The sequence below is a fragment of the Varanus komodoensis genome, unplaced genomic scaffold (genome assembly GCF_004798865.1).
Source record: "Varanus komodoensis strain SLA01 unplaced genomic scaffold, ASM479886v1 scaffold28, whole genome shotgun sequence".
NCBI lineage: Eukaryota > Metazoa > Chordata > Lepidosauria > Squamata > Varanidae > Varanus > Varanus komodoensis.
In genome coordinates, this window is record NW_025335727.1 from 8614666 (window position 1) to 8642650 (window position 27985).

Genomic DNA, 27985 nt, shown 5'->3' on the forward strand with positions numbered 1-27985 from the left:
AGGTTCTCTTCAAAATGTGAAGATCCCAAGAATATCTGTGCATGTTAACTATTTTTGATACTTTGTTTTTCACATCTCAGAAGTGTTAGAAGTACTGCTGAAGCAGCAGAGTGTTGCTGCAGTTTCCGTTAATGTGTGCATAATGGGGATGCTCCTATTCAAGTTCACAATTTTCCTATTCCTTTACAAACATTCTACTTCTTTCTATTTCTAGTTTCTCTTTGTTGTTGGGGAGGGGATGAAATTCTGTAGACAGAATAAAGGAGAGCATATGCAATTTTGGTATTCAAAATTCTAGGAAAGTTTGTGCTGGAGAATTAGCAGGCTGGCTACATCTTGATATCACTGTGTTTCATCATTCTTACCCAAACATACAGTCAGTCCTGAAAGAATGCTATTCTCTTGTATTTTAAAGACAGAAGGCAGCTTGTTCAAGTCTAGTGGTGGTCTTTGCAAAAAGAAGGTGGAATCATCCTCCATTCTGTCCTAGAGCCAATTGATTCTCTACAGAGACATCTTTCTTTCTCTTCTGTTTTTCATGGAAAAGCATAGTTGCCCAACCACAAACATGCTCACTAACAGCCCTCCACCTATCTTAACCAGGAAGGAAGAGAGGTAGGTCAATCAACCTGATCTTTTTGAGGAATCTGTGGTGAGTATACAATACATAAAGATAAGTCCCTTAGTTCTACAATTCTTGCATATTTTAACTCATCACCAATTACTATTCCATCCAAAAGATGAAGTTGAATGTAATCTTCTGAAATTGTAGTTTAACTCAGTATCCATGAGACTCATTAGGCATGAGGGAGTCAAGCCAAAACTTTTAAAATACCCAGTATACTGTACTAGCACATCAACAAAACCAGTCTTGTAATAGCGTCTGTCCTTATCTAAATTCTTATCTTTCAAATATTTATTTAAAACTTTTATATGCCGCCCTTTACAACAACGTCTCAAGGTAGCTTACAACATTAAAACCAATGATCAATAAAAGCAATCAATAAAACAATACAATAAAATAGTATACAGTATATCACAGAAGTGAGTACACCCCTCACATTTTGTAAATATTTTATTACATCTTTTCATGTGACAACCCTGAAGAAATGACATTTTGCTGCAATGTAAAGTAGTGAGTATATAGCTTGTATAACAGTGTAAATTTGCTGTCCCCTCAAAATAACTCAACCCACAGCCATTAATGTCTAAACCGCTGGCAACAAAAGTGAGTACACCCCTAAGTGAAACTATCCAAATTGGGCCCAAACTGTCAATATTTTGTGTGGCCACCACTGTTTTCCAGCACTGCCTTAACCCTTTTGGGCATGGAGTTCACCAGAGCTTCACAGGTTGCCACTGGAGTCCTCTTCCACTCCTCCATGACGACACCACGGAGCTGGTGGATGTTAAGAGACCTTGCGCTCCTCCACCTTCCGTTTCGGGATGCCCCACAGATGCTCGATAGGGTTTAGGTCTGGAGACATGCTTGGCCAGTCCATCACCTTTACCCTCAGCTTCTTTAGCAAGGCAGTGGTCGTCTTGGAGGTGTGTTTGGGGTTGTTATCGTGTTGGAATACTGCCCTGCAGCCCAGTCTCCGAAGGGAGGGGATCATGCTCTGCTTCAGTATATCACAGTACATGTTGGCATTCATGGTTCCCTCAATGAACTGTATCTCCCCAGTGCCGGCAGCACTCATGCAACCCCAGACCATGACACTCCCACCACCATGCTTGACTGTAGGCAAAACGCACTTGTCTTTGTACTCCTCACCTGGTTGTTGCCACACACGCTTGACACCATCTGAACCAAATAAGTTTATCTTGGTCTCATCAGACCACAGGACATGGTTCCACTAATCCATGTCCTTAGTCTGCTTGTCTTCAGCAAACTGTTTGTGGGCTTTCTTGTGCATCATCTTTAGAAGAGGCTTCCTTTTGGGACGACAGCCCTGCAGACCAATTTGATGCAGTGTATGGTATATGGTCTGAGCACCGACAGGCTGACCCACCACCCCTTCAACCTCTGCAGCAATGCTGGCAGCACTCATTTGTCTATTTCCCAAAGCCAACCTCTGGATATGATGCTGAGCATGTGCACTCAACTTCTTTGGTCGACCATGGCGAGGCCTGTTCTGAGTGGAACCTGTCCTGTTAAACCTCTGTATGGTCTTGGCCACCGTGCTACAGCTCTGTTTCAGGGTCTTGGCAATCTTCTTATAGCCTAGGTCATCTTTATGTACAGCAACAATTCTTTTTTTCAGATCCTCAGAGAGTTCTTTTGCCATGAGGTGCCATGTTGAACTTCCAGTGACCAGTATGAGAGAGTGAGAGCAATAACACCAAATTTCACACACCTGCTCCCCATTCACACCTGAGACCTTGTAACACTAATGAGTCACATGACACCGGGGAGGGAAAATGGCTAATAATGCCCAATTTGGACAGTTTCACTTAGGCGTGTACTCACTTTTGTTGCCAGCGGTTTAAACATTAATGGCTGTGGGTTGAGTTATTTTCAGGGGTCAGCAAATGTACACTATTATACAAGCTGTATATTCACTACTTTACATTGTAGCAAAGTGTCATTTCTTCAGGGTTGTCACATGAAAAGATATAATAAAATATTTACAAAATGTGAGGGGTGTACTCACTTCTGTGATATACTGTATAACCAATAAAATAAATCAAGGCAACTGTTAAACTACTAAAATACTAAGTTTTAAAATGACATTTAAATAAAAAGGTTATAACCTGGCGCTGAAAAGAATACAGACCCATCACCAGGCGAACCTGTCTGGGGAATGCATTCCACAATCTGGGCACGACTGCAGAGAAGGCCCTACTCCAAGTAGATGCCCTTTTTACCTCCTTCAAGGAGGGTATCTTATTAAAACTCACATTTTGAAGGTTATCATTATTTATACAGCAATATGTAAATGCATAACAATATTTTGATATGTAGTTCTTCATAAGCCATGATAATGAGGTCATTTATAAGGCTTAAGACACAGTATATCTATCATTTTCATTAAGGTAAGTCAAAATATTTTTTATGAGAACTTTACCTTAAGTGAACACAGTTACAGACCAGGGTACCTGAAAGTTTGCCTTCTCCCATATAAGACTGTGCAGTTCTTAAGAGATTCTGTGGAAACCCTTCTTTCAGAACTGCCACCACCAGAAGCACAGTTGGTAGTGACCCGAGAGTTCAATTTAATGGCCTCTCCCAGTCAATAGAAGTCCCTCCCAAGGAAGGCTTAGTTTGCTCAGTCTCTGCTGCCTTTCTACCCACTGACAAAGACCATTTTATTCAAAAGGCCTGTGGCCTGTAAATGGATCTGTCCATATGGGTGCTTTATTTATTGATTCTGCAATCGTTTTGACTGCCCTTTAGTGTATTGTTTTATTTATTTAAGCTTTTATAGCTCATTCATTATCACAGAGCTCTCAGAATTCAAAGCAGCTTACATCATTCTCATCCTACCCTCACTTATCCCCACAACAACAACCCTATGAGGTAGGTCAGAGTGCGAGTGACAGGCCCAAAGTCACCCAGTATTTTTATCACAGTTCATTGTGTCTGTAAATTGCTTTAAGTTACTTTTTTTGGTAGAAAAGCATGATAAAGTCAATCCATCAAATTTTTTTATTTATTGTATTTGTAAACTGCATCGTAGTCCATAGGGATTTCAGGGCAGTGTACAACATAAAAATAAATACAGTGATACCTCGGCTCACGAATGCCTTGGTTCATGAACAAATCGGGTCACGAACAAAAATTTCATTAAAATTTTGACTTGGGTCGCGAACTCCGCATTGGGTGGTGACTAAGATCGCAGCCATCTCTGCCCGCCCCCCCATCCCGAGTGGGGAGATGGCCATGGTTGCAGTTGCTTTCGTGCAGGGAAGGCATGCATGATCACAGGCGTGCTCCTGCAGGAAAGACAGGTGCAATCTCAGCCATTCCTCCCCCACAACCAGCATGATTGCGGCCATCTACCCACCCCTCTGAGTGGGGAGATGGCCGCGATCATGCTAGGGGCGGGCGGGGGGGGGAGATGTCCGAGATCACGCCCATCTCTCCCTCCCTCAGTGCACCTTGTTCGCGCCGTCTCTTCCTTCCCCAGTGCACCCGCTATTGTGCCCATCTCTCCCCCCCAACCCCAGCGTGCTGGGATGATGGGCATCTGCAGGGATGACAGGCGCATGCACGGATGACAGGCACGATCTCGGTTGTGCAGGGATGTCAGGCACAATCTCGGTTGTGCTGGGGGGGCAGGGAGATGGCCACATTTGTGCTCGGGGTGGTGGGGGGAGATGGCTGCGATCTTTGTTGCTGTCACTTTGCTTCACATTTTTCTGGTTTAAAAAGTGGTTACAGAACGGATTAACTTTATTTACACTGAACCTTATGGGGAAATTTAACTTGGCTCACAACCAATTTGGGTCACGACCAGAGTCCTGGAATGGATTATGTTCGTAAGCCAACTGGCTACAATCTTGGGTATATAGACTTAGTTAAGCTTTAAATGTATAGTTATAACAGCTATAACAAGTGCTGCTTCTTCCTGGACTGTTTAACTAGTGCTAAACAAGTAAGCTCCTAATCACTGATTTATGGTCTAGGACAAATTAAAATCTGTGTTACGACCAGGCAGCTGACAATCTATAATTCAGACAGTTTCTCTAGGCATGAACCCTCATAATGATAATGCTGAAATGGCATCACATATGCTCAAACTGCATTTTGGAATCTCTGTATCACACTTCTGGATGAGGTTTCCTGCCTTCAAGTGGGGTCACATTAACTACATGAACACATCAAAGTGCCTTATCCCAAATTAGACCGTTGAAACTTCTATCCAAGTACTTTCTACTCTGTCTGGCATCCACTTTCCAGGATTTTTCCAAGATTTCTGCTACCCAGAAATCTTTTAATGGAAGATACCACATATTGATCCTGCAATCTTCTTCATGCAAAACATGTGCTCTATCACTCCTCAAAATAGTCAGCTTTTGAAGTTACTGATATAACCACCAAGTCTAAGAAACTCGAAAACGTTGCTCCCCTTTGTCCATCCTCCCATATGTATTTGTTTCATTTTTCTTATCCTGTTGTTGCGTCTTGCTTACACTCAGTTTCTGAGAAGCTCCACATGGCAAGTAGCACTTACAATCTTGGCTATTACTGGAAAAAGGTATGGCTCTAAGTAAATATCTATACACTATCTATATATTCAATGCTATAGGCTGGCATTATGGAAATCCTCTTTAAGGTACACATTACAATTCTGTGTTCCTAAATTTCTCTGCAGTTGTAAAAGCTACAGATTGAAAAATGAAATCTGAAATTCTTAAGATTTTACGCATCCTTGGTTGCAGAATAAAACCATCAGTTGGTCCAGCCAATAGTTAACTTAAAAGAAACAAATAAAGCAAGCTTCTAAACACTTAAATGCCCCAGAACTGTACTAATATTTTCATAACAGCCTTTCCCCTGTTGAAGGATAACTAAGATGTCATTCATTGCAGAAATATCTAAAGTTATAGTAATAAAAACAAAAAACCTGAATGAAACCTGGTTATGTACGGGCATCTGGATCAGATCTAACCAAGTCTTCAGTAAATTCAAGAATCAGCATACTATGGATTAGATAGTATCCTAACTTCTACATATAGAGTCCTGCCCAAAAGCAAGGCTTTCTTTCCTACACTAGCTCCCTATGACCTCCAGAAAGTCACACCTGAGGACACATTCCAGAAAAGCAAATAAAACAGGATAGGGAACTGCAACAGAAAGGGGCAATGGGCAAAATTAAGCATGCATGAGCTTATGTGAACTTATTTTTTGGCCATGTAAGGGCACACTTAGATCCAAGCCAGACACCTTCTTACTCAAGTTTTAAAGAAAGCAAAGAGCAAAATATTTTAAAGTTGCAGATAAAAAAATCCTAGTATACATCCTAGTTTACAGTCACAGGACTCACAGTAAAAACACCCAATACAAAGCAGAAATAAATGATCAAAGATAGCAGGGTGGCATTAGCCTCAATTAAGTGTATACTGGCTTCCAATTATGCCGTAGAGAAATTTTTTGATGTAGCCATTTGTAAATTTGTAGTTTTTTGAGAAAGCGGAAAATAGTATGGAAAGAGAAAAAAACCCAAAGGTTGATTTAGAGAGAGTGTGTGTGTGGGGGGGGGGGGGGGGCGGCATTGAAGCCCCTTCCTCAAAAGCTATCTATCAGTGTTTCTAGAATTAGAAAAGTCAAGAACAAGAAGAGCTTCTGTGCTTTTAAAATTAATTGTGATACTAATCCAGGGTGGGAAAGACAACAATTACAGGTATTTAACTAAGACTTTGTCTCAGCAGAATCAGGATGTGTCAAAGGCATCCTGTTAAATCTTTCAGTGGGTCTCCTGGTTTTTTTTAGGTTATTTTCATACTTATTTCAAAACAAAGTGCAATGACATCTCTCTCTTGTTTCAACACATTTTTTTTTTTTAGCCATAACTGACTTGTGGAAGTGCCTCAAGACTTTTCAGTCAAGTATTCTATGTCAGAACCCTCTCCTCCTTCACTTTCACTCTTCTACAATTTCTGTTCCATGTTCTCTACAAAGCATACAGGGATGCATTATTGCCTCCACATGTGTCATGATTATATGTCAGTCAGAAGCAAGAAATAAGAATTCCAAGCCTGCTAGTTTATAACCTTGAGTTTTCAGCACCAAGGTGTCATTGGCTGTAATATGGTAACACTTCCTGCTAACATTTCAAATTTTTGAAAAAGGTATACATCTCCTTTTATGAAGAATACATCTAGAATAATTTAAATATAATCTTTAGCACTACTCGGATCCAAATATTTTACAAGCATACTTACTTTTGACTGTGTTATTTTCTGATTTTTCATGCTAAATTTTTCTTTCATGTCTTCCAAGAGATGCTTCAAATCTCTCTCTTCTGGTGTTCCTAGATATTTTTGGTTAATATGAAGGTAGCAGTGCCATTTAGCGGAATCAAAGCCCCAGTGACAGGTCCTCTTATCAGGAGATCGATGAGAATGCATCACAAATGTTTGGGGTGAAAACATCCCATAGCACTCTGCACACTGGATGCATGGAGAGTCTGGCTGAAGATAAAACTGTGGAACAAATAAACCTTGGCACTTGCCCAAACATTCATGCTCTACTTCAAAGATACTGCCAGTCTCTTTTAGTTGAGCCAGTGAACTTTTAGCATGAAGCAGGCTGCCATTTTGAGGAAAAGTGCGAGGACGCAACAAAGCATTGCATAGTCTCTGAGCATCTGTCAATGTGATCAGCCCACAAGACGGAGCAGTAAATGGTAGGATTCCCAAAACTTTTAAGATGTGAAGTTGATCAGAAGTGCACCTAGAGCAATAGATATAAAGCTCATCACATACTGTGTTAATTTGCTGTAGAGAAAAGTCACGGAGCACAGAATTCAAAACTTGAGGCAGGCAAAGTCTCTTTTCCCCACCAACTTTAAAACAAGATATGGATTCCCCTTCCAGTAAAGTCTGAGTCAGTTCTGTAGAGCTGTCTGAAGGAACAAGCAGTGGACCAGGAAGAATCTGGGGTGATGGGAGAGGTACAAAGACAGAAGATGTGCTTTCTTGAGAATGGCGAGCAGAAAATGCTGCTGGTCCACCCAGTGAACTCTGGCTGCTTAAGTGGAACTGTGCCAGTGTGTGTTTCAACCCAGGATTTAAGTTCAAAGACTCGGATGCTGCAGCAATATTTGGTTTGGCATCTTCCTCTCTGTCCTCCGTAAAGTTTTCTTCATATTCGTCCAAGTGCTCCTTCTTTATTGTTGACAACTTACTTACTACACTCTGTACTTCATCCTTTACGTGTATTTCTGTCATTGCCTTTTTTGCTGGAGGGCTGCCATCTCTTTGTGCTACTGTACCCTTTTGCTTGGACTGATGGCCTAGGGGAAAATTTGTCTGTGAAGCTTCCATAGCTAAATTTTAAATAGTTGAATCTGAAATTCGATCAAAATTAGCACTTTCAAATCACAATTTCTAGTTATTTCAGCTGCATAACCAGTATGGCTGCTTTCATTACAGTAAACATTTAACAAGATATCAAAATTGTTATTTTCAGCACTTCACATTTAGCATCATAGCTGCTGAAGATAAGGAATTACCTTGGGAATTCTGTTATTTAAAAACACTTCTTTCAAATTGATTAATATAAAATGAACAACTTAATGCACATACAAAAAAGGTTTTGTTCAATCCCTTAGATTTATGGACCTGAAAATGATCCAATAATTCATCCAACAGGAAACTGTAATTGAGAACAAAGTCTAGCTTTGCAGAATATTTCTGTTTTTAGAAACACGCAGATTCTTCATATTTTCTTTCAACTGAACATTAAAACATTGAAGTGCTGATGCTTCCATAGCCTGAGACATGTTAGTTTCAAAGTTACACTTCTAGAAGTTGAGGGATCAGAGCCTTATGCAATGGATTCCTGTTATGCCCAGTATCATAGACAAATTTCTTGATTTATTGTGCAATAATGTTTTCCAGCTCCAATGCTAGTTTACCAATAAAGCCCCAACTGGAAGATGGTCCCATTGTGCAGGCTGCAGCTATCTATATATGGGTGATCATTGTGAATACTAATGTTCCAATCACAAAATTTAATAATAAAAACAAGTTTCCAGCCATCAGCAAGATTAACTTCTTGGGTTACTAATTCATACATCTGTCCATCCTTTCACAGCATCTGAATGAAGGAGAAAAACAGACAAGTATATTACATTCAGAAGTATATAGAAATCAAACAGCTTTAAGTTAACTTCATGCAACCTTAATGAGGGATGCTGCCATGTCAAACCTAGTGATTAAAATATACAAGACACCTAACTGACAATTGCTTTGTTAGGACTAAAGTCTTTTAACCACTATCTTCATCACATGTTATCGCTCTGTCCCCCATGAAATCTACTTCATGTATTCATCTGTGCACATTCAGAAATGCAGACATATACACACTTGATCGTCTGATATTCTCTTGTCTTGTGTCAGTTGTTGGGGTAATAAGAAAAGACAGCCTTATTCAAAGAGAATATATTTCCTGGGTTTAGCTGAGCAGATTGCAAGCAAAGTAGGTTTTCTGCTCAGCTTCTCTTCCCTCCACCCCCAATATGCTGAATGGAATTATCATCACTTACCACCAGAAAACTATTCTGAAGGTGAGTGGAATGTGCATGAAAAGAGTGTTACTCCCTCCCCCACCAGGTGTTCTCTTCTTCCTTTGCATGTAAAGCCCCTGACTGCCACTATTTGATTTGAGTTTTTCTGATGTATATAAATGGCTTCACACTTCTTGTTTGCTTTTTTTCCCTAAAGCAATGCATTTATTGCATATCTCTGTAGTCTCTCCACCACAAGAAGTCCACTCCTGCCTTCTCCCTACTAGTTTTTTTGGCTACTAGCGAATCTGTACACAGAGAAGCCCATTGGAGAACAGGGTGAGAGGTGAGAAAAATGCCCAATTGTCCACAAACAAATTCTTGCATGAATGTCCTCTTGAAATTTACAGAGCAAAGAAAACATCAAATTTTCCTCTTGTATTTCACAAATTCAGGAGCTAGAACAGAGGAGAGATCCACAGAAATCAAAAGTTCACATTACCCTTTCAAAAGCAACATATTAAAGGACTTAGATTCCAGCTATATTGATTTTAAAATTGGAATAACTTCAGACTCTTATAATCAGTGCAAAACTCAACTTAAATGAACCTTCAATTATGGAAGGCTTTCCATACAAGCCATTGGGCAAGATTAAACACATACACACACACTGCTATTGCTTTATACAAAGCAAACCTAACATTATGTATATTGAAGTGCACTTTCATGTATAATATATTCACTCTGTTCTAGTTTTGTGCATGCATTCAGCATGTTAAAAAATCATCCCCAGCACTAGAACTTATTATTTTCAAAAACCAGCATACTTTTTTTTAAAGTTCCCATTTCCCAAAATCTAGGGAAATCTAGGTGCAAAAACAAGCACAAATATTAACGAAGTATTTGCATACGGCATATTCTCTTTCTTTTGCTATCTTCTAAAACACACATCACAATCATATTCCACATTTTTTCTCCAAACTAAGACCACATCTAAGTGGCTCACTTTCTGGAGTCCTGTTCTTTAAAATCACCACTCTCCATCAACCCTAGACATATGAAAAATAGTAAAAAGCACTATTTCCCTGAAAAATTGAGGTACCCACACAGCATCGTCTTTACTAATACCAGCTCTAATTCTTTTATGCAGTACTCTCAATGCCATGCAAAATATCTTACACAATTCTGTCTCAAGCATAACTTTACAATAATTACCTTTTCCATGTTCTAAAATCTCAAAGATATGCATTCCTCTAGAAAAAAACTACTTGTCTAAGGTTTCTCATGGTAGTAGGTATCTCTCACTTTCAGCCTGTTCTCTTTCAGCGGAGATTCTAAAACTGCTTTAGGGAAACCAGGAGTTCTGCAAAAACCTATAAAGGAATTGGATTAGACGATAGCAGACAAGCCTCCCTGAAAGCATACCTGCCACCACTACCATCTTCCTGATGCAGAGCAATGCCAAACATGATTTTTCTGGCATATTCCATGGTAAGTTCTTTTTAGTTTACCACAAACCAACATTAAGGTCCAACACACTGCATGACCCCTATGTGTACACCGCAGAATGTTTCTTCTGTACCATGCATTCCAGGCACAGATGAGTATGACTTATTCAACAGACAAGCTAATGGCTTCCTGAAAGCCACCTATGAAAGCCACTGTCTCATAGGCTTGCTTAAGCTAAGACGCACACACATCATCTTGCCCACAAACTCTAGTTTCCCTAAACCTCCCTCACTAGTACCTAACATTACCATAGTCAGTGTTTATGACCACGTACTGAGCTGTTCTCCCCACCAAAAGCTAGTCGATGCTGGTGGTTCCCTTGACCTCCTACTGCTGGGGAATCTCCTACTTCACCTTCTGGCTAACCCAGCGCTAGAACCCGATTCGTCCCGGAACCTTCCTCGTCTCGTGCGGAATTTCCCTTCTTTGCGCTGAATGAAACTCCTTTTCCTTCTCGTATCAGATGAACCTGCTGCTACAGTCACTCTTCCCCTCACAGGGCTGAGAAAGGTTAAATCAGGCTGAGAGGCAGGCAGGCAGGCAGACAGGCAGGCAGACAGGCGGGGGAGGTTAAGCCGGGTGGGGCGGAGAGTCTCTTCCGAAAGAGTCCCTCTACAGACACCCTCAGACCAACCCCTCGGTCTCTCTTCTTCCTCTCCCCCGCCCCGCGGTTGACGATAATGATCTCAAGAACAATCTACTGCTCATACATATTCATCTACTGCTCCAAAGGAAATCTTCTCCCTTCATGGACTATTTTTCATTCACACCACACAAGCGATCCCACCCCAAAATCCGCACGGAGTAACCATCACTTCCCCCTCCCCCTCCTTCCTCACGCCACCCCACCTCCGGCAGGCTTACTCCCCCTCCTCCACCCGGACCGGAGCCCTTCCTTCTCCCCTGGGCGCCCCCCTTACGGCACCCTCCCCCGTGCAACTGCTCTGGGCTAACCTACAGCTACTCCGCTCCCCTCCCCCCTTCCTGGGACGCTTCTCTTTCCCCCTCCCCCACGGATTACCTCAGTATAACTCACCCCGGCCCTACTTCTCTTCCTGAGAGACCCCCGTCCTCTTCCTCCTCCCCCTCCTCACCCCCATTTCTACGAGAAACGTCCTTTCCTTACCGCACATCACAGCCGAGCTCTCGGGCTGTCCCCAGCAGTGAAACAGAAGCCGCCGCCGCTGACGCACCGCCCACCCGTGACCTCACTGCGGAGACAGAGGAGGAGGAGGACGAGGACGTGATGGTGGAAAAACCACCCTGGCTGAGAAGGCGGCGGCGGCGGCGGCGGCGGCTACGACGGCGCGGCGGCGCGCGGGCACGAACCCGCCAGAAGCGCGCGCCCCGACAAGGCCCGCCCACTGTCTGGCCCGGCTGGCTCGGGCTGGGTGGGAACGAGAGGGGCCGGCGCGAGGCCGTCTCCCTCCCCCCTCCCGCGCGCGCGCGCACGCACGCACGCACGCACACACACACACACACACACACACAACACCGCGCGCGCTCGCTCCCTTCCCTTTCTCTTGGCTGGCAGAGCCAGACAGTCGCCGCCGCCGTCGCCCCCGCCGCCTCCCTCAGCAACCTCCGGGCCCGGCGCTCGCCCGCCCGCCCGCCCGCCCGCGCGAAAACGGCCTCCGCCCGGCCCCCTCTGCACCGCCTTGTCCCCCCAAATGCCCCCCCCCCGTTTCCCCCCCCCCCCCCGCTCAGCCTTCTGCCCTCGCCCGCGCCAGGCCATTCAGTGACGGAATGCATTGGTCGCCGGCCTCCTCCACGTTCCCGGCTCCTAACCTCGACTTGCCTACCCCGCAGCGCAGTTCATTTCCAGTTCCCCTCGGGGCCCTTCACACGTTACGCGGGAGGCAAGCCCGGTTCACCCAGAGTGGAGGTGCACTAAGGAGAGAGTGAACCACAGCGCCCTGGCGAGTATACCCGTCGGTACGACAGACGTATTGTCGCATTCGCGTTTTAGTTTCATGCATCTTCATACTACACGCGCGCGCACAATATCCAGACTTGTCCTTGAGAGGGTAGAGTTCAGCGGATGTTGGGTAAATTTAATTATTTTATTGCGTATCTTCTTAGTCCATTGACTAGTCTCAAGAAATTATCAAACCTAGCCACCCAAAACATTCTCTATTTGAGGCAAGCCACCCCCCCCCCCGCAAATTACATCACCACCTAACAACTAACCTGAGCACAAATCACCATGATTCATATCTTTACCTGATTGCATCAGGAGACCATCTTACGGTGGCTATCCCTCAACCTGGCTAGTCAAAATCTTTTTAACAGTTTCTGTTTACCTCTTAGCTCAGTTTAACCTTAAGTTGATGAAGAGGTGAAACTTTTTCTTGGGCACAGAGGATGGACAGGGAATGCTGGCAGCTGTAGGACTTTTTTTCTGTATATGATAGCACCTCAATTCAACTAAAAAAAATTGCCCTCCTCCTCAAGTCATTTAATTTCCTGCAGGCTGAGTTCCTTACTGAGTGTGTGCTAGAGAGAAGAGAGACTATATTAAGTCGTAGCTCATCCTTTCCTTGAAGAATAGTGCCTATATATTTATATATATTCTGCTGTACTAGAGAGGATTTTTCTATACACTATGTATGAACTGTGATCCAGGGCCCATTTGCTGTGAATCCACACTCTTTATTTCCAAGTGCAAAGTAAGCCACCCTGAGTTTATGATTAACATGATATATAAATATTCATGTTGCACTTTATATATGTTCAGCAGAAATATGAAATACTTGCGACATCAAGCTTATCTAAACTGGTGTTTGCTTTTTGATTTTTTTACTGGTTATATATTATTCTTTTGTCCTTTTTTATTGATTGTATTTATCAGTTTTAATGTTGTAAGCCATCCTGAGGTGTTATTGTAAAGGACAGCATATAAATGTTTTAAATAAAAAAATTTTTTTAGTATTTTTATTATCTAAATTTGGCGCTGGAGGAAATAAAGGTAAGAGAAAGATGAGCAAATTCAGACAAATATATTTACATTGAATATAGTTCCATTTTAAGTGAAGTAAGGGCTAATGAGTTAGGCCAGAATTATCATTTAAGATTTGAGATGTGAGAAAGAATTTGATGGGAGAGAGAAAAGGTGGGATACAAATACAAGAAATACATTTGTCATAAATTTTGATGAAGTGGTGGTGTTCCTTAAAAAGAAAAATACCAGTGCACACTGTTCTTGCAAGAGGGATTGCAAGATTATATAAAACTGTATTGCAACTTGAATTTCTGTGTTCAATTCAGATGATGCAACCCTGCAACTGAAGTCTAATTTTTTAATACATACAATCTTGAAAGGAATTTACATATCAAGTTAAAATATGCACTACTTTTACAGCTTAAATTTGTTGTAAGCAGCCTTGAGCACCCATGTGCAGGAAAGCACCCCATAAATACAGCTACGCACATATTTATTAAATACACCCTTGGTCTTACGGCTTTGAAACTTTTGCTTAACAAGCATTTATGCTAACATAGATCCTGACTTGCACTCATACTAATACATGGGCCATAAGATATGTGCATAAACAAATGCCAGAAGCAGAATTAATTTAAGAATGAATTAATCTGTAAATTCTTCAGCCAGCTACGTGATATGCACAAGTGTATTCAAACAATTTGGCATAAGGAAGTAGAGACAGGAAGCAGGTAATAGAGAGTCAAAGTACCTAGTTTAATGAAAGATGAAAACCCATCCAAACACAAATGGATTATTACATGATTACAAAGGGCCATAATCTTGGAAAAAACCAATTCCATGGAAAGGTCCTGGTTCAGCCTCTGACATCTCTAGATAGGATTCCAGTATGCAACCAGTAGACAATATTGAGCTAAATGGTATAATGTGCATTTTTAGCTAACACAAAAAATGCAGAAGGAAATTTGTGTCAAACAGTTGGGAACTTTGCCTAGACTTAGAGTCACATCATGTTTATGTGTTTTAACATTTATTTAATAAGAGACTTGCCCCAGGGATACATTTAGCAAACTTGTTATCTGGGTTTACACATTCTGGCAACATGTATGACATAGACAGTGAGAGTAAATGGCTTATCATGGTCATAAATTTACTAAGAAAAGGAGAAATATTCTGAAGAGCAGTAGAATTTAATCTCTAAAGCAGCCTTCCCCAACATTGTGCCTTCCAGATACATTTGGACTGCAACACCCAGAATTCCCAGTCAGTGGCCCTCCTGGATGAGAATTGTAGGAGTTGTGTTCCAAATGCTTCTGAAGGCCACCAGGTTGGAGAAGGCTGGTCTAAAGGAATGGGGATGATGAAAGAGAGAACTTTGGGGTCACTCTAGCTCTGACAAGTCACCCTGTCCATGTACCACCCAACTGGCCAATGCCTTGCAAGTGATTTCCTAACAAAAGAGTAGGTGAAAGGTGGTTGTAAGTCATAGATTAGTGTAGGCAATAAGGGAGACACTGTTTTAATATGTTAAGGCTCCTTCATCACATTTTTAAGTTTGCCTGAATACTAAATTCAAAATTATTCTTGGTCATGGAATTTTCCTGTTCATGGAATCAAATAACGGTTTCATAATGTTCTCAAGCAGCTGTTAGTGGTTACTCATTTTTCATTGCTGTCCTGGTGGGTTAATTAGATTTCCAGATAATGCAGGATTCACATATCTTTTGTATGTGGTGGATAATGAGATGCTCAATGGGGATTCTGAATTAATTCATGAAACAGTGTGATAAAATTCAGTATACATCTTAGCAGTTTGAGAAACAGGTTTGGTGTATATGCTAACCAACTTGACAGGAAATTTATTTTTAAGTTTTCATACAACATTAGTCTACACCTCTCTTATAACATGAAGTAATTTGAAATAGCAATTTTCACTTGTGCATTAAAAATGCAGATCAGTTGTCTCACTTCTTTCATGTGTGGGTGAGACATCACCTATCAGAAACTACATTAAAAGATGTGAAAGGTGAGCTATAAAGAGATCTTCAAATTACTTTGCCTTTTTTTTTACTATATACCATACAGAAAATTCTTTAAAATAAAGTTCCTTGCCAGAAATCTGTTGGGCATAATGAAAGATGTGCATTTAAATTACTGGCTATATACCTTGTGCAGCTTTCATGGCCACGTGTCCATCAAATTTTCCTCTGTCAGCTTCCAGTGTTGGATGTTGTAAACTATGAGTATAAGCATGAATCCTTAGGCTATTGGGCTTGATTGCTGTCATTTAGTAAAGCACATACATTTTTCTTGAGTCTGGCTGTAGTTACTGCTGGTTCAAGTAATTTATAACAATATTGAAATAGGTAATAATAATAATAGTAAATAAGTATATAGATGGAGTCACTGAAGCAGTCATTGTGAGCTTAAGTGGACCCCAGGGGATGGTGGAGGACAGGAAGGCCTGGAGGAATGTTGTCCATGGGGTCGTGATGGGTTGGACGCGACTTTGCAACTAACATCATCATATTGGTGCAAGCAACGTTCCAATAACACATTGATGCTTACATGTGCATTTTATATATGGTAGTTAATCTTTTATGTTGCTGAACACAGTGTCACAGCAAGTCAGAATGGCTGACATATGAGATCCTTAATATTCATTTAGTATTAGAGGGGAGGTTACTATATTGATCTATAATTAGCAGTAGAGCTACCAAGAAACAACATCACTTATCTGGGGTTAAAGGAAACGGCTATTGAGGAGCCCCAGTGACAAAGCATTTCAGACCCAGGGACAAAGCACTAACACATAAGCAAGTTAAGGAACCATGCAAGTTTGACAACAAGCTGAGGAGAACAGGACAGAAAACTGTGTTCTCCCATCTCATAGTATGTGTGAACTTAAATTAAAAATACAAAGTAAACCCACTACTTCCAATAAACTAAAAACCTCTCCCAGGTTTTCCAGGTAAACAAACTCAATAGCACCAATTAAGTTCATTTATGAAAGCAGACAGCCAGCAGGGGTGTGGGAGCTATCTAGTAAATTGCACTGAGTGCCATCTGTATGACTGCTAGCTGGGGAGTAACGTGCTCTAAATGAGCTCCTGGTTGTCGGGGAAAGTTTGTTCCCTCAAAGACAAGGTTGCTGACAAGGAAAAGCAAAATACAAAAATATTTAAGGTTGGCCTGTATACCAGAGGGCTGAAGAATGGTCAGTGTAGCACCATCTTTTAAAATTGGGATCTGGGAATAGACCAGACAGCATTAAGATCTATTCTGGTTAAATTGCTTGAAAGCATATCAGTATGCATACAGAGGGACAAGCCCTGCTGAAAAAGAGTCAACATGGTTTCTGCAGAGGTAAGTCCTATCTCACTAATATGTTTGAGATTTTTGAGAGTATCAATAAGCACATTAACAGGGTGATCTAGTAGACATTTGGATTTCCCAAAGGCTTTTTACAAAGTCCTTCATCAAAGACTCCTGAGCAAATGACTCAGTCTTGAAATAAGATGGGAGGTCCTCCTATGGGCCAGTGACTGGTTAAAGATGACAGAGAGTGAGAATAAATGGTAATTTCTCCCATTGAAGGGATATAAACTATGTTGTCCCCTCAGCGTTGTATATTAGGACCAATGTTTTTCAACCTATTCATAAATGCTTTGAAATTAGCAGTGAACAGTGAAATGGCCAAGTTTGCTTATGCCACTGAACTAATTAGGGAACCTAAAACAAAAAAGAGCTCCAAAGGAATCTCTCCAAGTTAGGTGAATGCACATCAAAATGGCAAAAGCAGCTCAATGCATTTTTGGGATAAACACACCATTTCAATTGTAAGCTGATGGAACCTGCACTAGCAGTGACTGATCAAGAAAGGGATCTTGGAACTGTGGTTGACAACTCAATGAAAATGTTGACCCAGTAAACCAGGGGTCCTCAAACTTTTTGAATAGGGGGCCAGTTGAAAGGCTGCGGTGACCATCACTGGCTGGTGAGGTGGGGGTGCGGGTTGGTGAGGTGCCATCGGGCGTGCGCAAGGCGGCATTGGACATGCACGAGGTGGCATTGGGTGCGTGCGGTGGTGGCTCGCTCGGAGATCTCCCAGCATCACCCAGTGAGTCCAAAACCATCTCTGAGCGAGCGAGCCACCACCTCCCTGCCCGTGCTGCAAGGCAGCAGCGAGTGCGCATGTACGGGAGTCAGGCGGTGGCTTGCTTGCTCGGAGACCATCTCCGAACACATGTGCACGGGAGGCAGACAGCGGTTTGCTCGCTCAAAGAGCATCTCCGAGTGAGGAAGCCACTACCTCCCTGCCCTCACAGCAAGCACGCGTGTGGGCAGTGAATGGCGGCATGGGCCAAATGGATGGCCACGGCAGGTCAGATCCATCCCGCGGGCCATAGTTTGAGGACCCATGAAGTACACAGTTGCTGTGAAAAAGACAAACTCCATGTTAGGCATAATTTGGAAAGGAATTGAAAATAAACCTGCCAAGATCATACTCCCCTTATACGAGCGTTTGGTATGACTGAACTTTAAATATTGTGTACAATTCTGGTGACTGCACCTGAAAAAGATGATTATGGAGTTTGAAAAAAGTGCAGAGAAGGACAACTAAATAATCAAGATGTTGGAGCAACTCTCCTGTGAGGAATGCTTTCAACACCTGAGATGCTAGGGAACTGGGGTAGGAGGAGCTATTGTACCAATATTCTGTTCCTGGGATCCTGTGGGCTCCTGGGATCCAGTTCACTGTGTGAACTGAATGCTTAACTAGATGGATCCCTGATCTGACCCAGCATGACTAGAAACTAAGTACAAAACATTAAATAATTTCAGTCCTTTACAATTAGCATTCTATTGAATATATGTTAGACATAGGGTTTTAATTTTTTAAAAAACTAGGTCAAGTTTCTGCAGGATATAGTTTTTCCTCACATTAACATGGTTCACACAACAAGGTAGCCCATCATGGATAACTAGTGAGGTTTTGTGTAGTGAAATACAGATTGCTTCCCGGCTTATTGTGGGGCAGCAATAACATAAGAACTGTGCTAGATCAGACCCAAGGTCCATTTAGTTGTTGAGGGAAAAAAATCCCCTGTGTTCATTGTCTGACTAAGACCGGCAACACCAGCAAGTAAGTTTTTATTTTAAAACACTCTTTATCAAAGGTGCACACTAACAATAGAGTGAGCCCATCTGCAGTTGGGACCAGCTGTGACAGTCATCAGGCACAAGAAATTTATGCATTTAGCTTTTTGTAGTTAGTAAAAAACAAACAAAAAATCATAGCAGAAAACATTCAGTTACTTCTGTACGTGGTTATTTTGACCTACACTTCTGGTGACAAACCAGTGACTCCAGGCTTATCATTACACATTCTGACCTCCTTGATAGAAGCTTATTTTATATTTTCAATCCTATTTTGTCTCTCTCATAGAATGATGCTACTGGGTGGCCTTTAAACAAATCTAATAAACAAATAAAAATAGAACCCTAAATAACTGACCCTTCTTGTTTGGTCATCAGGAAGAAATTACATTCTTCATAGTCCAGCACTATGGTAGCAAAGCAGCTGTCCACAGGATCCCTCAACAGGATGGACACAAGACCTCCTCCTGCCCAAGCTCTCCAGTAGCTGGTGTACAAAGGCATGTCACCTCTACTAAAGGAGGCAACACATAGCCAGCAAGGCCTGTAGCTACTGGTAGCCTTTTCCTTTATGAATTTATCCAATCCCTTTTAAAAGCCATCCGGATGGGTGGCCATCGACACTTCCTGTTGAAGCCACCATGACAAATCATGGCCTGTTCTAGGAATTGGCTAGTGAGTCACTCAGCAAGAGACACAAAAACCCATGTAGCCTTCCATAATTTTACCTTGCTGTTGCTAATGAAAGCCTCTTTGCCAAAGCCCAAGCGTCAATTTAGAGTGACAGTCACTGGTTTACTGGGCTTTTACTAATGTTTGCAGCATCAGAAAATTGTAACAAAATTGTTCATTTTGCCTTGTCAATGACCTTTCAAGTTTCTACTTTCAAATGGAAGTGGAGTAGGTAAAATACTGAGAAGGTGAAACTGCACATAGCTAAAGTGCTGAGAATTGCCATCTGTCAGTTGAAAAGTAAAGAGGAAAAGCTGCAGAGGCAGGTGTACCAAAGGGGACAGAAACAATATAACCCCCTGAACAATGTAATATGCTGGCTTTTCAGTGTTTAACTGATTCTAACCCTTCACCATTTCAGCAGCTCTTTTGAGTCCTGCCCTCCAAAAGAAAAAAACAAAACCCAACAACTCCAAACCCAAAACAACCAAGCCCAGACTGAGGAGGCAGTTGAAAAAGGACCAAGTGAATAGTGCCCCATAGAGGGAACAGCTCTAAGTCCTACTGCAACTGACAACACTGCTGTCCTGCTTTGCCACCTCTTTTTCTTTTAAACATTGGGAGTATCTGCACTCTTTTGGATTGCAAAATATAAATGAATTTAATAACTGGGAAGTAAATTGATGCAAGATTTTTGCAACTGCAGTAATGGAGCAGTTACTGCAGGTACACCTGTTTTCTCTCCTTTTACCTCCCAGCAATCAAATTTATGCAATTTCCCTTTATTTACTTGCCAGGCATTAAATTTTTATCCTTTCCCAGTCTCCGCTTCTATAAAAGCAATTTCTTCTGAACTGTTAGGGAATTGCACTAAGTTCTCCAAAAACGTGTGTATCTTTTCTTTTTGGAGCAAATGGAGACTTGGGGAAGTATTGAAAAGGTGGCAGGCACTGAACTATTGGTTTAGCACATAAAAACCAAAGGATCTTATTGTTAAGGAGGTGATATTGTTGCCATCCCCCTTTGGTGCACTTATTTTCACTACTTTTCCCTTTACTCTTCATCTGACAGTTAAGCACTGTGTGCAAATAAATTAGCCAATGTGCAATCTCACCTTGCCAATTGCCATATATCTGACTGCATTTGATAGCTGAAACTTAAATGATCGTTGATAAGGCAAGGCAGTTGAAGTGCACACTTACGCACCCATGAAAGAATAGAAATACATAATGTGTAATTATTTGTGTAATTTCCAGGGACCAGCCCTGCACCAACTCCAAGTGCACTTTTCTGAACCTCTTTTTTTTAATGGTGGCAATTAAAAAGGGATAGCAATTTATGGCACAGATGGTAGACACAGAGGGTTCTGCTGCAAAGGACACTGGAATAGTGAGTGGACGACCAAGCCAGGGGTGGGGGGGTGGGGAGAGAACAAACCATGGTGACCCTTACTATCTGCTGGACGCAGCATGGACTGTTCTGCATAGAATTCACCATGTAGCTTATTTGCAGGGTGGCTTAGCATGATGTGCAAATCCACCCATTTTATATAATTTAGACTATGTATGAATAACTCAAAGGATAACCACTTCTGTGCTGCAAGAATAACTGAGTTGATGAGATGGGATTTTTAAACTCCCTGTCCTGCACACCAGGATTTTTACAAAGGGAAGAATGCTTTTTATGTATGTGCAGAGTACCATTTATACAGTGTGTCTTGGTAGATTTCAGAAAGGCACTACAGAAATAAATAAATCTTCCCACTGAGAAATAATTATTTACGTATCTAGGGGCAGTAATAGTACTTTCCACGTGGGAGGGCAGGAGCCTAACTCCTAGAGACTAAGTGGAGCTTAGCACCTTTCATTTAGAAATTAAGCCATGCTATATGGCAGGGGTGGCCAAAGTGAGGCTTGCAAATTTACTTGCAGCTCTTCAAGTTTATTTTGCAGCTTGCTGCTCGCTGCTGCAGGTGCCCCTGGGCACCCATGTGCCCCCTGCTGCATGGCACCTGCACACTCCCCCCTCCATTATTGCCAGTGGGCACCCACTTGCAGCTCTCGGACATCTCACACTTACCATATGTGGCTCTTCCACTGAGCAGTCAGGCCACCCCTGCCGTATTGCATATGTCCACTATAATTTTCAAAAATCAGCTTTTCCAAAGCACTGAAATAACTGGCAAACAATTTTATTTCGACTGGACCTCCTGGAGTTTAGTATTAGAAGAGTCTGTTTTAAATACATGGCTCAGTCCTGGAAAACCAAAAGGATCTCTGTCCTTATCCCAAGTAGTTCAGTGCTGAGTAATTACAACCTCCATATGCTTAGGATGAAGGTAAACTTTTCCAGATTGGGTGAGGATAAATTGCTCGTTGCTGCATTCAGCATTCAGTCTTTTAGAAATCCGCTGATGTAGCAGCACTCCAGGAAGGGCCACAAAAAAGCCAATAACAAGCAAGCTGCTATCAGCCACAACCAAGTGTGTTAGCTCATACCACTGTTTCATGTCAATTAAAAATACATTAATATTACTAAACAAGATAGTAACACTGCCTTAATGCCAAACAGGAACTTAGTATAGGTTAGTATCTTTTACTACTATAACCTTTTAAACAATGAACAGAAGCGAATGAATACTCACCTGTTGGTCAGGTGTACAACAGAAGGCAGAAGAGTAGGATTCAGAGAGTCAGTGATGCTGGAACATGGCTTAATAGCAAGTTCAAATTCAAGAGAATGGAAGTCCTAATGAGCCAAGATGCACCATTTCTCCTTGGACTCTGACCAAGGTTCAAGTCCTACCTGCCTGGTCTGCTTCAAAAACTAACAATAGGTTCATTGAGTCATAGAGTCATTGCAGTCATATAAGGTAATTATTATGTTTGCTCTTGCAAAGAGGAGGAAGATGCATGCAATATATACCCAGGATTTTAGCAGCAGAGGGTGGGTTTGGAGGAAACAACCCCATTACATCATCATCTAGCCAGTGGCACAGCTAGGTAATTCGAGGCCCCCACTCTTCAGATGCTAATGTGCATTTTTTAATTCATTTCAAAATATAGCAACCCAGCCCTGCTGCATTTGATGGCTCTTCTGCTGAGCAGAGAGTCTTGGACCTCTATCCCAAAGTCCCGCTCTAATAGCACCACTGTCCATAACCAAGTTCTCCGAGTGGCTTATAACAAAGCAAAAGACACACAGAAAATATAGTTGTATAATAAAACTAAACAATATTAAAGTTGCATAAAAATGTGATAGAGAATCAAACAAAATTAGAAATGAAAGATTAAAAGGTCTGAGGGAAAAAAGGATTTCAGCTGGTGCCAAAATAACAAGACTTTCTGGAAAGTACATTTTGTAAGAGAGGTTCTACCCCTGAAAAAGCCCTTTTTCCTAGGAGCCACTCTCTCCACCCAGCAGGGACACACAAGGACGACATCAGAATAAGGAATCTAGGCTCAATATTACAGATACCCTCAGTGGGTCTGAGGGATCAAGACAACAAACCTGATTGAATAATACTTTAACAATGCATTCCTTTTTACTAATTAGCATCACTCCATCTTGAATACTATGCCCTGTTTACAGATTTCTGTGATAGTTTAGAATTTGAGAGTTATTTTTCACTGTAGCCCAATTCTTTGTTAACTGGTCAAATATTTCACATGTTCTTGTAAAGGTAAAGGTTTCCCCTTGACATTAAGTCCAGTCATGCCTGACTCTAGGGGGCAGTGTTCATCTCCGTTACCTAGCCGAGGGAGCCAGCGTTTGTACGCAGACAGTCTCCATGATCATGTGGCCGACATGACTAAACATCGAAGTGCACGGAACGCTGCTACCTGCCCACCGAAGTGGTACCTTTTTATCTACTTGTATTTGCATGCTTTCGAACTGCAAGGTTGGGACGGAGCAACGGGAACTCACCCCCTTGTGCAGATTCGAACCGGCAACCTTTCAATCAACCCGCCCAGCAGCACAGCAGTTTAAACCACTGCGCCACCTGCATATAATAGTAAAATAAGTAAATAAAGCTAGTTAGAATACTTGAGAAAAGAACACAAAAGTGTATAGGATTTAAAACAAAAGCCCTGCTTTATTTTGAAACTTAAAATGAACAGTAAAAAAATATGTAGACATATAGATGATTACACAGCATAATAACCAAGACTGAAAAATGAAAGAAACATACAGTACAAGATGAGAAGAAGCACTCATCAGTTCAATATTTATACTAAAAAGAAAGGTTACTTCCCAACATCATGCTGCATTAGCTGTCCATGTCTGAATTCCCTGTTCAATATTTTAAGACAGCTTTGACATATTTAAAAAGTTTAAAAATGAACAGTTTATACCATGGCACTTGTCTGAAACAGATATGAAAAAATAAATCAAAAAATTGACATTTGTTTTTAACATACCACTCAAATCTTTGCTAAAGTTGACATCACAACATGATATATATATATATATATTACAAAGATATATACAGGGTGGGAGTATATTATAACATCTGAAAATTCATTGCTTTTGTGCTTGGAAACAGAAAAATCTTGGATGTTAGAATTTCAATCACTAATTGTGCGAGTCAAAAAATGTACCTCTGATACACAGCCATTTTGTACCATGCAGCTTACAAAGTGAATCACTGTTAGTGGCTTATTTTCAGACACTTTAGAAAACAATCTGATAAGTATAACTCAAATGAAATAAATTATTTACATTATACCACAAACAAATATCTCATCTGCTCCAAAAGAATATAAACACAGATAACTAATTCAGTCATTTATAGCGCAGTTAGTTTTAGAGGTACCCTGTAAATGACATGCATTTGGTCAAGTATCAAAGTGGATAATTCTTCCTGTTCAACCTATCAGCCTGTTGAAAGTAGAATGAATCTAATATATACAGTTTTAACAGGCAATTTTTTGCCTTGATGCAGAAATATACCATAAAAGACAGTAGGTAAAAGTGATTAACATCATAGAAGGCCATGATGTACTTGGTTTTGCACTATTATTCCACTGCATCTATTCAGATTAAAGTTTAGCATTGTGTATTTCTACATGGCCTATTTATATTTCTTTATAAGTACTTTATAATCAAGCAAAGCACATAACTGATAACTCCAGCCAGTGGTTCCTTGATTTTTAGAATGCAATATGGGATTTTATTTGGCATGCCATTATATGCAGACTTTTAGAATTCGCTCATTCAGTTATGTAAATTATTTTAGAGATGTGAATGCTAAGATTTAAAAAAAGAAAAATGTGGGGGGAAACAGTTAATGCAAACAGCTTTACAGGAAGACAGGGAGATGGAAAATACCTGGAAATAATGAAGCCATGGGGGGGGGGGGGAAATGTTTTTAATCCTGTCAGGTGCCCTGCATAGTTATTCCATTCCTTATTGAATTTATTGATCTAATGGGAATTCTCCAAGTCATGCAGAGTTTTGCAAATATGTGAGTAAAATCCCTTTACCATAGGATGCAAGGAAATGTGCATTCTTGACCATCTGGGTTTTATTTGACCGAATCTTGTGTTTCTACACTTGTTCTGCTTAGATGCTATAGCAGTCAGCTGAAATAGCCCTAATCTATAACTCACATGTGAAAGAAACACTGTAGGTTATCTCACTACCAAATACAACAGAAAAGCATGTAGGTCATCCCTCCTTAAAAATTAACTCTGAGGCTTAGGGCTATAAAATTCATGGCCATAGTTTTCAATAAAGTTCACAATTAGACCTCACAACTAGGAATGACTGCTTTAGCTATAACTGCTACCACTAGAATAACCCTACTCTGCCAAAAAGGAACTTAGTAGACTGGTTTCTATGGCATAGCTTATTGCATTGAGATTGTTGTGAATGGCTGTCTCTAGTGGCAAACAAAAAACATGTACTAAAGTGAATCAAACAACACTCTTCAAATAATTGGTTGAGATTCCTTAAGGATTCTTAAATTAAATAAAGGTTGCTTACCATTCCTAATCTGACTCTTTTTCAGCTAAATAATGTCTTAATGGGTTTTCCATCAGATCAGATTTCTCTAAGATTTACCTCACAAAAAGGGACAGGTTTAGAAATTTCACTATACTTCCATAGAAACAAGAACAAATGCTTTATATCAGTTTTCCTTCTGCTTCTTTTGGCTTCCAGGATGATTCAGTTGTTTCAGGGACTAATTGCTGAAGTTCTCTCTGATCAGACCTACAGGATATATTTTCCTATTTATAATTTGGTTTGCTCATAAAATAGTATTTGATATATTAGAAGGGTGCTCCATTCAGCCATTAATTACGGATTTGCTAAGAGCACAATCCTATAGCTTCTAGAAAATGTATAAATGGCCACAGGCCTACTTTCAACACTGTGAACTTCTAAGCTGGGAATTCATCCTAAGATCCCCTTTCCTCACTCCTCCTCAGTTGGCATGGAAGAAACCATGGTGGCTGGTTCTTTAAGGTTGTAAATGTAACCTTGGAGAAGACTTCTGGAGGCATTCTGAGGGGGCCGCACTGCCAGGACACAAGGTATCCTGGTGATGCCTCAGCCTCCTTCCTACCCATTCTAAAGAGCTGCACTTAGCCAAAAATAATGCATCTAGGTGCTCTGCAGCACAGAAAAGCACAGATGTTACCCACCCCCTACATTATGCTTATAATCCTGCATATTTGGAGGGTAGCAGGCATCTCCATAAGGTTGCCTTTTGGAAGAATTTTGAAACATTTTAAATAATGGTAATTCTATGAGCAAACCAAGTTATATAACATAAAACTTTAGGAACATCAAGGCTGCTGTTCACTAGATATGCTAAACTACAAAACCCAGCATTCCTGACCTCTGGTCATGCAGCCGGAGGGCACCAGGTTTGGGATAGCTATCCTAAAGCAACAAAATAACTTTAGATCTATAAAGTGTACTAAAAACTATTGCTTCTTTCTTTCTCATTTTCTGCTGTTTGTTTTTCTCCCCCAGGGCTTCAACATCTCTAGAAATTTTACAACTCTAACTGCTTTGAATTTTTATTTTATCCTAATATGGTTGCATTCAGAAAACATTTGCAAATATATAAGAACTGAATGTATAGAACTATAAGAGGATCTTAAATACTAGCTACTTCTCCAATCACATTCATAGAGACATCCGATTGCAGTGGTGATGGAATTCTTTTCAAACTTTAAAGTGGCAGTATGAGAACTGTGTATCAATTTGTGAAAATTTCTGATCTACCTTAACAGAAGCTACATTAATATGAAAAAGATAGCATAAGTCTTATTTGTGAACATTAGCTGCCTATTTGTGCTGAATACTACTTTTCCTTTAAAAAAAAGCAAATTACCTTTAACTGACAGCATACTTCATATTAGCCCTTTCTGCAAGGACAAGCTCAGGAAGGCACTCATTTACTTAGCAAGCATGTGTACCAAATGACTGTAGTGCCAAAGGAAAAGTAATTTTGAAGTCAAGTTTACCACCTGGTTCTTAAAAGCAAAATTTTCTTATGTCACATGCAAAATCACCCCTGCCAAGAAAGCATGTATCCACCCTTGACTCAATCAAGGTTAAAGTAAATGTTGTGTTATTGTTACCAAGTCTAAGGAAATAGCAAGGCTTCAGCTATGAACCTGAAGAGTTGCCTCAACTGTAGTATAAAAGACAGTCTTGGAAGTATATTATCTTATGCAGGGTTACTCAGAAGTAACTCCTACCAATTCCAATAAGGCTCACTTCTAAGTGTGCATAGGATCAGAGCCCTAGAACTGTAACACACTAAATGCTAAACTAAGATGTAAAGATTAGGAGCAGACTGTGCTATTATGTGCAACATCCTCTGTTACCTTCTATCTGATTTGGTTTTATCCTCACCAATGTGAATGTATTTCAAAATGCAATCTAAAAAGCAGCTTAATCAGTGTTCTCAAAAGTGAATCTGGTAACATATGTTTCTTTTAACATGGCTTGGCAACAAGCAGATACATTAACTGAAAACAGCTAGAAGAGAAGAACAACATTTTCAATCTTGTGGCTCAGTCCCTAAACCAAGTGTTTAGCTTTAAGTGTGAACCAGGATTTGTTTTGTAACTTAACCCACCAGGTGCTCTTTATCAGAAGTACTTTAAAAACAGAGCTTCATTACATTTCAGGTAGAGTAGCTTGTAATGTCCTCTATTTCATATTAATCAGCCTAAAGGCAAACAGTTGCCTCAGTGTAAGAGTTCAACTTTGGCAAAATCTGTTTTAATGTTTTATATTCCAATAAAGCATTCTGTTTATAGCAAGTTAATGGAGAGTACATACTAGGTTGTCAAATGACAAAGTTAAGTGTCTTATCAGTTGCTTCCCAAAAGTAAATTGTTCATCCATGCAGAAAAACATTATCAGCAAAAAAATGGCACAGTATGGAAGTGGGAGCTCAGACACATTCTTCAGCAGACATCAGAAGGGGATTGATATATTCAAAGCCTTCAAATTCTGACTGGTCAATCTTCTTCACAATATCACTGAAAGGAAAAACAGT

The 27985-nt window shown here is 40.8% G+C and overlaps 2 protein-coding genes across 9 annotated transcripts in view; both read right to left on the reverse strand.

Moving 5' to 3' along the window:
• SKIL (SKI like proto-oncogene) overlaps window positions 1–12615 on the reverse strand; it is a 33195-nt gene extending 20580 nt beyond the window's left edge. Inside the window, exons 1-2 of one of the 6 annotated variants that reach the window (XM_044434512.1) lie at window positions 12488–12615; window positions 6889–8767 (exon numbers count right to left, since the gene is read on the reverse strand). In XM_044434512.1, coding sequence (XP_044290447.1) covers window positions 6889–7992 — 1104 coding nt within the window. In that variant the 5' untranslated portion in view covers window positions 7993–8767; window positions 12488–12615. Of the gene's footprint in view, window positions 1–6888; window positions 11447–11811; window positions 11919–12487 lie in introns of those variants that run through there. The other 5 variants (XM_044434508.1, XM_044434511.1, XM_044434510.1 and 2 more) reach the window with 5 other exon arrangements.
• A 10914-nt stretch (window positions 12616–23529) lies between these two features.
• The window catches only part of PRKCI (protein kinase C iota), a 108893-nt gene continuing 104437 nt past the window's right edge, over window positions 23530–27985 (reverse strand). For all 3 annotated transcript variants that reach the window (XM_044434517.1, XM_044434515.1, XM_044434516.1), the window contains exon 18: window positions 23530–27968. In XM_044434517.1, coding sequence (XP_044290452.1) covers window positions 27881–27968 — 88 coding nt within the window. In that variant the 3' untranslated portion in view covers window positions 23530–27880. The remainder of the gene's footprint in view (window positions 27969–27985) is intronic.